The sequence below is a fragment of the Oryzias melastigma genome, linkage group LG8 (genome assembly GCF_002922805.2).
Source record: "Oryzias melastigma strain HK-1 linkage group LG8, ASM292280v2, whole genome shotgun sequence".
Lineage (NCBI taxonomy): Eukaryota > Metazoa > Chordata > Actinopteri > Beloniformes > Adrianichthyidae > Oryzias > Oryzias melastigma.
The window spans coordinates 3762621-3773830 of record NC_050519.1 but is presented as its reverse complement, the minus strand read 5'-3'; the positions used below and the strand labels follow the sequence as shown (position 1 = coordinate 3773830).

The 11210-nt window shown below is 35.6% G+C and overlaps 2 protein-coding genes across 3 annotated transcripts in view; both read right to left on the bottom strand.

The window, feature by feature from the left end:
• Window positions 1-907: 907 nt before the first annotated feature.
• slc35b1 (solute carrier family 35 member B1) lies at window positions 908-6542 on the bottom strand. Its single transcript, XM_024273007.2, has 9 exons — window positions 6008-6542; window positions 4761-4852; window positions 4522-4652; window positions 4417-4447; window positions 3316-3476; window positions 3102-3228; window positions 1998-2104; window positions 1751-1904; window positions 908-1669 (listed from the first exon to the last, which is right to left on the bottom strand). The coding sequence occupies exons 1-9, from the start codon at window positions 6130-6132 to the stop codon at window positions 1617-1619; spliced, it is 981 nt and encodes a 326-aa protein (XP_024128775.1). The 5' UTR covers window positions 6133-6542; the 3' UTR covers window positions 908-1616.
• A 618-nt stretch (window positions 6543-7160) lies between these two features.
• fam117aa (family with sequence similarity 117 member Aa) overlaps window positions 7161-11210 on the bottom strand; it is a 10062-nt gene continuing 6012 nt past the window's right edge. For both annotated transcript variants that reach the window (XM_024271346.2, XM_024271348.2), the window contains 3 exons: window positions 10200-10404; window positions 9949-10123; window positions 7161-8215 (listed from right to left, as the gene is read on the bottom strand). In XM_024271346.2, coding sequence (XP_024127114.1) covers window positions 8002-8215; window positions 9949-10123; window positions 10200-10404 — 594 coding nt within the window. In that variant the 3' untranslated portion in view covers window positions 7161-8001. The remainder of the gene's footprint in view (window positions 8216-9948; window positions 10124-10199; window positions 10405-11210) is intronic.

Sequence of the window (11210 nt, the reverse complement as noted above, 5' to 3'; positions counted from 1 at the left end):
TGAAAAACTAGCTAAGCTTCATAATATCAGAAAAAAACTGAAGTAGTCTAAATTAGCCAAAACAGCTAGCATGTAGCTGAAATTTTTTACACATCCTTACTGTACAAATATGCACATAGTCTGAATACTTTGATTGACATTTACTTTTATATTGCACAATTCTTTGTATATATATTTTTGCACGTTTTTTTATACTTTACATTGTATTTTATATTATGTCTTGCTGCATTTCTTTTGCCAAATTTCTTTTGCACTGTAACGGTTGCTGCAATTTCATTGTCCTTGTGATAATGACAATAAAGGTCTATCTATCTAAATATTAGCTAAAGTCCAAAATAGCCTAAAAATGCCTAAATTGGACAAAACAGCTAGCGTGTAGCTGAAAAATTAGCTAAAGTCTAAAATAGCCTAAAAAAAAACTAGTAAATGTCAAAATAATCCTAAAAGCTAGCATAATACCAATTTTTTAAACTTGAAAACCATAACTTTATAACTTAATTATAAATAATAAAAATGCAGGAATATTATTCCAGAATAAATCAACTCAAACTTTCAATATTTTACTCTCCAAACAATTATATTTTGTCAAAATTATTCAAGTTCTAAATGAGGGCAAGTTAACCTCAGCTCTCGACTCTGAGATAAACACAAAAAAATGTAGAAAAAAAAGTTGTGTGCAGACAGGTTTGAACATGAAGCTGTCAGGTGAGGTGAGTCACAACAAATGACAGGAAAGTTGTTGGTTTAGACACTGAAACTGAAACAGGAGGCTGGGATGAAGACATTGAGGTAAGGAGTGATGAGCGTGGACAGGATCAGGATGAATTATCAGAGGATCATGGTAGAGAATGCAGAGAAGTAGGAGGTTGGTGGGAGTAGAAAAAGGATGACAGGAGGGTAATCAGTGTGAATAAATTGAGAATTTGACTTTATGGAAGCAGATGATACGCTGCTATAAAGGAAAGAAGACAAATCCGAGGCAAAAAAATCCAAAATTGCTTGCGTCTCACAATTTATCAGACTGAAACTTTTCATAATGCTGAGTTTTGAAACTTCCGTCTCTAATAATTATCATTTCACAGCTGAATGGTCTTTAAAGCCCCTTACATTACACAATTAATGAATGAAAGTCTATAAAGTTGCTGGACTGATAAATGACATTCAATTCAATAAAAACAAACAATGACAAAATATTATAACAATTTCCCTTTTTTATAGAGCATATTTTAAACTTGTAAAAAATAAAATTAATAATTGCAGAAAACAGGACAAAAAAAAAAAAACGTTTTAAATGATAACACTAACCACAGTCAAGGAATTAAAACCGATCATCACAATCATTCATTTGCAAACGTTTTACTTCACTTTGAAGATCTTTGTTTCATTGTTTTTCCACTTACAGGGAAGTTTGTTTAATAAAGAGTTTGTCTGATTGCAGGATTTTCCTCTTGCATCAGTTCATACTCGTCCACGAAATCTCACTATTTTTGAGGGTCAGCCGTCGACTCGATCCGACGTCGATTTCATTTCTTTACACATCCACACCACGTAAAGCGATGACCGTTACAGTTAAACATGTGAGGAAGATTCCCGTTTCTGTGGATCCGGTGGATGTCTCAATGCATCGTCTTTTTAGGGGATTTCCCGAATTTAGCATCCAAACCGAGACCTGGAGGGAGAACAGACATAAAGTTGACAGTGATAATAATCACATGTTTAAGAGCTCAAAGTTGCATTAAAAAAAACTCACCAAGGAACACGAGGACGGTGCCGAACCACTGCATCGAACTCAGGACGTTTCCGAACAAAATGACAGAACCGAGGATCGTGAAGAACTTCCGAGTGGTGGTGACGATGGAGCAGGTCAGAGGCCCGAAGTACACCACCGTCATGAAAATAAACGTCTAAGAAAGACATTAAGATTTACATTTTTTTAAGCTAATTTAATTTGTAAACTTTCAACTATAAAATACCAAACGAGTTCTTCCTCTCAGTACCTGGCCTAAAGCGCTGGTCAGTCCAAACAGAAGAATGTTGTAAAAGATGGAGGGGTGGCGCTCCGTAAAACTCAGGAAGTCCCAAATCTCTCCGGTCCACAGAACCGCTGAGGACAGAAGGCATAGATGACATGAAAAAACAGCTGCAGCAGACGGTGGAGCCACTTTTTAATTCTGCAGCTCCACAGCTGGGAACATCTTCAGCTCCACAGCACCACCAAGTGGTCAAACAAGAAACTACACATGAAGATCTATTAGTGTACAGTTATTTATCATAAAGCCACACATGGACATTTAAACCTTCAGGTTTTCCATTTGAAAATAACATTTAAGATATAAAAGAATATAAGGTTTGAACAAAACAACTCAGGAGTTTCATTTTTTAAAGTAAATTCCTGCTTCCTTAGAGGATGTGCAGGAAACACATACCGCACACTCAGTTGTTGATGATCTCATTTTAATGATTAAACATCTAAAGTAGAAGTCTTTAAGTTATGAATTATTTGAGTCATAAGGAAAAAGACAATTAGTCTAGTTCATTTTAAGCATATTTAAGCTTTCTTTGCATCTGAATTTATTATTGAACCTAATCAGTAAACAAAGAAAAGCGAAGTTAAGTAAGATTTTTATCTCTGTAGCCCCAGAAATAACAGAGTGTGAAGCCAATGTTGACAGTTTCAACAAGATCTGAACTAAAATGTACAAAAAAAACAGAAAGAAATCTCACAAAAACTTGAATTAACAGAGAAAAACTAAATAAAAAAGAAGTGATCTGCTACTACGGATGGACAGATCAAAAGACGCCTCTCAGGTTGTTGATTTCAGGATAAATTCACTTGTTTACGAAACATCCTCAAAATAAAAAAACGTACGACTGATTCATAGCCGTGCTAAAGATGAGGAAACTTTTTAGTTTTTTAAAAACATTTCTTCAGAATTTTGATGACATCATTTTCCTCTAAGGTTTGATATATAAACAATCAAAATGAAAATAACTCATCAAATATTTATTTAAATGGTTAGAATTTTTCTTTAGAACTTAAGAGCCACAATAAAGTGATAAAAGAGCTACAGGTTACAGAAATAAAAGCATCAGCGACTCACCAAGTCCCAGAATGAGAGTGGACCACATGTTGACGTTCAGCATCATGTGATTGGCTCCCGTCTGGAAGCGTGCCCTCATGTGGTCCTGAGCCACACCCGTTAACCCGTCCAGAGTCAGGGAGACCACCTTAAATAAAGCAAAAGCACACAGCCAGGATCACAAACCTGAAGGAGCCTCAGCTGCTTCGTATGTGCAGATGGAAGCATCACTCACCAGCAGAATCTCTCCAAACCCAAAAACATGGTCGTCCATGACCGCCGTGCTCTTGTTGGGCTTGTAGAGGAACAGAGCGACCCCGGTCACAATCAGCAGCACACACAGATACTTAGCCAGCGGATACTTTTTCCTCAGTATCGTCACTCCGAGGATCATCACTGCAACAACACAAGAATAATGTTATCAGTGGAGGTTTGTTGGTGAGAGAAATGACCCTGAGAATGACGCACGAAGCATGTAAAATAAACCGGAGGGCACAAAAGGGTTTAATCTTACATAAAGAATGAAAAAAAAAGAGTCAAGACAATTCTGTGTCATTCTAGACAGATAAAAGATCAAAAAACAGAAAAAGATCAGGCCTGAAACACTCAAAAAACCCAGAAATGATAAATGCAAAAATCTAATCTGTTTCTAATCCACAAAAATGAACAGGAATACACTTTATTGTTAAGCGTTTTGTAATCTCTGCGCCCTCTTTAAGTGTCAGTTAATCCAATGATCCCCAACCCCCAGGCTCTGGACCGGCACCGGTCTGTGGGTCACATGTTACCGGGCCACAGACACAAAAAATCCTAAGCAAACGAGCTAACTTTGATTATTTCATTTATTTTTTGATTCTGAGGGGAGTTTTGTTTTGAAACACTTCCCGATTCTGTTCACAACATCCGTTTGGGTCATGTGACTTAAAGCAGCTAACTCGATTGCTAAGCTAGTAGCTCAAAGCTAACAAAAAAACCAAACAATAAAAGGCATAAAAATATCTGCTGATATTTTTTGACTTTTTTATGACATTTCTTGAAGTAGCATTTTATTTTGAAAGTAGATTTTCACCGGAAGCTTAAAAATGCTAACTTCTGCCCTGTTCAGACCGGTCTGTGAAAACATTGTCTAATTTAAACTGGCCTGAAAAAGGTTGGGAACCACTGAGTTAATCTACTTATTATGTCAAAAGTGACAAATCTTTCTCAAAAATGAGTCAAAAACTAAAATCCTTTGCAGAAGCACAAAAAATAGCATCATATTCTGATGGCTTTTATTGCATAAACTGCACCTTACTCTGTAATCTTTTTCTTTACGGATGGTAATACACAGACGTACCTGGGATGGGCTTGCAGGACTTTCCCAATACCTGAAAACAAAAAGCACTGATGAATTCCAAGCCCACGCCCCTCTAAAGCTGAGATAATAACCAGTCACACATACTTGTGTGGGGTAATTGACGTACTGCAGGGCAGAGTTACTGGACACCATGGCTCCAACATAAGAAAGGGAACACAGGCCGTAGAGCCAGCTTTTAGTGGGGTCTGGTTTAGATCCCTCGAAAAACTGTATCACTGAACAGAAGGAGGAACGGTTTAATTCAGGCGGAGCTCGAAACACACCAGATGTTTACATTAATGACTCAATCTCTGCTTCAAGACGGTTTTGATGCAAATACTTACAGATCCTTGCAAACACGGCGTTGATTATGCACTGGATGAACACCAAAGTGCGAGCGTATCTGAACTTCTCATGGCCATAATCCCCACGTGTGCTGCAGAAAAAAACAGTTTGTGGAAGGAAAGTTAAGCCTTCAACAATGCCATCATGTTTGATCATAAAGTTTAGATTTTTATCACAAAGGTACATTTGAATTTTAATGGTATTCATATTTAAATAGTTTAAAGTAATATTTTTACTGTCAGCCAATTGTGAAAAGAGGACCAGAATAGTTTGACAGTTAGTTGGCAGACTCTTATTATTAGAGCTGCCATGATTAGTCGACTAATAGACGACTATTCGACTATTAAAAAGTCGACGACCATTCTAATAGTCGAATAGTCGCTAGTTTATATTATATGGAGTCGGAGTGTAATAAAGTTGAAAGCTAAAAAAAACTTTACGAAAGAAAGTAATGCTAGCTTTTAGGACTATTTTGGAATTTATTAAGGTTTTTTTAGACTAATTTGGAGTTTAGCTAATATTTCAGCTACATGCTAGCTTTTTTTAGCTAATTTAGGCTTTTTTTGTTTTACGTTTTTTAGGCTGTTTTGGAGTTTGGCTAATATTTCAGCTACACGCTAGCTTCTTTTAGCTAATGTATGCTTTTTTTGTTTAGGCTATATTGAATTTAGCATATATTTCAGATGCATGCTAAGTATTTTGGCTAACTTAAGCTTGTTTCAGTTTTTTAGGCTAATTTTATTTAACCAATATTATATCTGGCTATCAGCTTCAGCTTTTTCAGCTATCAATTTCAGTATCTTCAGCTATCAGTGACCTTCAGTGACCAGATTCAGCTTACATCATTCACACTAGCATAAATGTAGGTAATGCTAATGTATCTAGTTTGTAGTTAGTGAAAAGCTAATGATGGTTAAGATGTGTGCTTTACATACACTTTGTGCATGACCCGATTAGTTGACTAATCGGAAAAATAATCGTTGATTAGTCGACTATTAAAATAATCATTTTTGGCAGCACTACTTATTATTAAGAAAAGAAGAGCGGAAATTATGCAGTGTTTAATAACTATTTATGAAACCTTAAATTGTGTTTTTAAACTTTATTAAAATACTCTGTGTCTCTGTACTAGACTTTTCCCCTTTACATAACAGTTCATACTTATATTTAAACATGCCCTTTTGTTGACATCATATTTTATCCTCATGTTGACAACTATACTGTGGTGAACCTTCAGCTGACTTACATTGTCTCTTGCAGGATTCCGTAGTAAAAGTAGCAAACGAAGACTCCAAAGAAGCAAACAATGAACCTGATCCGCATGTTGTCCCACAGCGAGGCGGGCTTCCCCGCTCCCTTTCCCGCAGCCATACCGTCCTGCACCAGCCCGGGTATGCTAACAGACACCGCTCCGCCTCCGGCGCCTCTGGCACCAGCCTCCCGCTCCACTATAACGATGTTACGAGCCTTGGAGTGACGCTCGTTTGTCCAAATTAGTGGCGATGTTCCCCGTTGTTGAATGTTTTTGCTTGAAAAAACCGGCAAGCACGGGAGCTAATACAGTCAGAAGCTGCATAGATGATCGTACACAAAATACAGCGCCATTCTAGTTTACTTTTGCAATATTCTGATAATAAATGCAACTCGACTGAATATGAATGACGAAATTTAAGCAGTCTTACGCTAAAAAAGTGTCACAAGAGACTGTTGATTTTCTGTAATTATCCCAGAGGAATGGATGTAAAATAGAACCCAATAGGTGTTCTTCGCTCCGCCTGAACAAATACATTAACTTAAAAATCGTTCAGCCATGAATATTAATTCAACCTATTTATTTTAGCGTCGCGCCTTTAAAATAAAAATACTACAGTATATGGACCTATTTATTCTACTATTATTTTTTTAATATTTATGTATTTTCTTACGGCGATTTCCGGGACTACCTCAGCAAAATGAGAGGTCCTTGTTAGAAAAAGTGGCGTATATTTTTGTCGTCCAAGGATGTGGATTAAAATCATTGGTCCTTTTAAGGTGAGTGAAGGCGCCATGAGCCAATCACAAATCCGCATGTATTATGAAGGCGGTGCTTAGATTAAAAATCACAAATCCACGTGTCAAAGCGAAAAAACCACAACAATCACAACAAAAGTAGTTTTATAATAATACACTTAAATTATAAAACTAATTTATTACAAATAACTCGTGAAAGTTAGGTTAAAACACTGGCTATACATTGTTTTTGGCCAAAACACCAAAACGTAGGGATTTCACAAATTTGAAAACTTCTAGAAAGTTCTTAAAAAAAAGGGTATAAAAATCATTCCAAAATTAAATTTAAAAATAATTCCTGTTTTTGTGGTAAGTTGGTATTGCAATGAAATCTGACGAAAAACCTGTTGTTCATTTCATTTTTTAGTACTTTAATAGCTCAAATAGCTTTTATTTCTTCAAAACAGCTGGTATTAAAACCACATAGGCTGAGAACAAATCCAAATCTACAGGAAAAACTCTTTAAAACTAATTTTGGCTCCAGCAATGCTCGCAAAAGGCAAGTAAAGATGAGAAAACCTTGGTTTCAGCTTATTAGCAACCCATGTCACACTTTTAAAAACACAAAACAAAGATACAAAAATATATATCTTTCTAGAAACATCTGTAAAAAAGTAGAGCTTCAAAAACTATAGGTCAAAATTAATTTTGTTTCAAACTATAGATTTACGAAACAAATACAAAATTATGTTTTTTTTTCCATCTTTTAAGTGACACAAAAAATATTCTACTGGTCAACAACTGAGGATACTGAGAAATTATTACAAGGTAATCCAAGTGCTTGGTTTCCTGACAGTACATTTATGAACGCATCCCTGTAACTAAGAGATGACAAAACACTACAACATATGCTTGATCAAAAAGACAAATTCTCTCAGTAACTTTTTTTAACTTAAGTTCTGAAGTCTAATCTACATCTTATATAGTGAAAAAGCAAGTGCTGATGAGCAGAAAATCAGCTAAAATCATTCACCCCACAAGTAATCAGTAAATCAGAAATATTTTAGGCCAAACTTAGTCAAACAAAATATCAAGGCTGCAGATATAAAGTTTATAATAATCCTTGCGATCATGGCATGCAGTGACAGTCCACTGTCCATCGTCATGCTGCATTTAAAAACACTTCCAGGTTCTTCAAGACCAGGCAGGCCGATGTGCTTTAATCTTCAGGGGACTGGCTCACATTTCCCCCTACGGCATGCCCAGGTGCCTGGTAGGAGAGGCCTGACCGGAGCAACCGGTGACAGGAGACACTGACAGGCCACGGAAGAGCAGGTCCATGGAGGGCAGCAGGGGTTTCAGAAGACTGACGGGGCAGAAAGCAGAGCCTCCGTGGGGGGTGAAGTTGACTTTATTAGGGTCGGGACACGAGGGCTGCAGGAGGGGCTCGTCCTGACAAACAGTCCTGAGGCAGGAAAAGATTTAGGGCAGGGGTGTCAAACTCAATCACACAAGGGGCCAAAATCCAAAACACACCTTATACCGAACAGGATAAACATTTATTGAAGACTCTAAAACTACATTTTTTAAACTTTAAAACTGTAACTATTTAACATAATTATGAACTAGATATATAGCATTACCTGTGATAATGCTAGTGAATGCTGTAAGCTGAATTTGGCTGTTGATGATGCTAGTGCTGATAGCTGAAGATGCTGAAATTGATAGCTGAAAGCGCTAAAGCTAATAGCTGAAATCACTAAAGCTAATAGCTAAAAACACTAAAGCTAACAGTTGAAAACGCTGAAGCTGATAGCCAGCTAAAATATAAGCTAAATGCCAAATTAGCCCAAAAAGACTTAAAAAAAAAAACCTTAGGTTAGCAAAAACAGTTAGCATGTAGCTGAAAAAAAATAGCTAAACTCCAAAACAGCCTAAAAAACTGAAAAAAACCTAAATTAGCCAAAACAGCTGTTGTGTAAATATTACCTTCAAAGCCTTAATTAGCCAAAAAAAATAGCATGTAGCTGAAATATTAGCTAAAATCCAAAAAAGCCTAAAAAAAACATAGTAAATGCCAAAATAGTAAAAAAAAATTGAGCAGAATGCTCATTTTAAAAACTTTAGAACCATTTTTTAACATAATTATGAATAATCAAAGGCAGGAATATTATTCTAGAATAAATCAACTTAAACCTTAAATGACTTTCAGTATTTTACTCTCCATAAAAACATATTTTTCAAAGTTATACGAGTTAGAAATGAGCACAATATAACATTGGGACATTAATAACAATGAAATAAAATGATCTGGTGTGAATCTAAAATCTGATCTCAAGGCCTTTTTGATTTACAACAAAACAAAACAGTTTTTTTTTATTATTTGAAAACCTAAGTGAAACACTGAGGAAAATATACGTTTATAGATTGTAAAATATTGAAGGTATTTTTGTTAAAATTGGGATTTGTGGGTTATTGTGTGAACTAAATTCAGCATCTACTTAAAAAAAATCAAATGTTTTTTTTAATGAAATGGTTATTGTGAATAAAAAAGTATAGGATTTACATTTGAAAAGAAGAAAAGTTGAAAGTTACAGGCATATTGTATTGTATTGCTTAGATTTATATATTGCAAATTAATTAAATTGATGGAAAAAGACATAGAGGGATAGGCTAAAATAAGCATTTGCTTCTTTCTGCCTATCTCCTTTTCAAACATGTATTTATTGAATTTGGTTTGTGACTTTTATTTTATTAGAGGTGATTGTATTTATTTATAAGTCTGTTTTGGAATGTTTTGCATGTTTGAAATGATCAAATAAAAAATCTAAGCTTTTATATTCAAAATCTTAAACAAAATTACATACAATATAATTAATAAAGTACTAAGAACACTGAAAAACATTTTAATTTAAAGACAAAGAAAAAAGACTTAAAAGAATAATTTGCATTAAAGACCCACTTGAACATGTTCTAGTGGCATTTTTCTGATGACAGATAACTAATGTCAAGAAAATTAAGCAAAAAAAGCTAAAAAATTAGTATTTGGTGATGGTTAAGATGTGTGCTTTACATCCACTTTGTTCATGACCTGATTAGTCGAGTACTAAAATAATTGTTTGTGTCAGCTCTACTTTATAGCATTTAAACAATGGCGTTTTTCAGACGTGAACCCACAGTTTCATAACGGATACCTACACGGCTTCCTCGCAGACTCGGATGCGCTCGCAGCCTTCTGGCGGCTCACGCTGAAAGGAGTAGGTTTTGTTGGGACGCGGAGAAGAGGAGCAGGGCTGCAGCAGAGGAGCATCCAGCGCAAATAAAGGAGGTGATGTTGGTGGAGAGGAACACAAAGGTTCACAGTCCGCAGGATCTGCACAGAGAAATGTTACAATTTATGAGTAACAACAAAAGAAACTAAAGATAAAACTGAACGTAAACGGTCTAACCTGGTTTGGCCACTGGTGACTGTGAGGGATTTAGTGGATGAGGGGAAGCAGAAGGAGACAGGAGAGACGGATCTAGAGGACACGGCGACTGAGATGGTGAGAGGAGAGAAGCATCCAGAGGTCCTGGTGAAGGTTCACTCTGAGAGCCGCTGCTGCATCTCTGCACCGGAGCGGGAGCTCTGTGACCGTCCGGGATATCCAAGAGCTAGAAAAGTCCACAAGAAAGGTTTTGAAAGGACTCAAAACTTTCATTGAGGTATAAAACTAAGACACTTTAATGTTAATTTTACTTAGAGAAGCTAAAAAACATTTTTTACTCCTAGAGTTGTGAATTGTTTTAAAATAAAAATCTATGTGGAGTGAATTTTTAATATTTAAGCTAAAACTAAAGGTTATTTGAGGATAAAGAAAAAGAATCTCTATGTGATATAATTGATGACAGTACACATAATATAGTGAAATTACAGTAAAATATAACTTAATTTCAATTATGTATGTGTTAAGGCACATGTGTCAAAGTCAAGGCCCTGAGGCCGGATTCGGCCCTCCAGATAATTTTACTGTGTTAAAGGCCTGGTGTTATCTTTGATCATTTCTAACTTGTATAATTTTGACAAAATATATTTTTGTGGAGAGTAAAGTATTGAAAGTTATTTAAGGTTTAAGTTGATTTATGCTGGAATAATTTTCTTGTCTTTTCATTATTGATAATTATGCCAAAAACTTACGGTTTTTAAGTTCTAAAAATTAGCATTCTGCTAGCTTTTTGGACTATTTTGGGAATTTACTAAGATATTTTAGGCTGTTTTATGTTTAGCTAATATATCAGCTACATGCTATCTGTTTGGGCTAATTAAGGCTTTTTTCTTTTTAGTTTTTTAGTCTGTTTTTCTAGTTTAGCTAATATTTCTGCAACCTGCTAGCAGTTTGAGCTAATTTTTTTTTGGTCCAAGTTGGAGTTTAGTTAATATTTCACCTATATGCTATCTGTTTTGGCTAAATTATGATTTT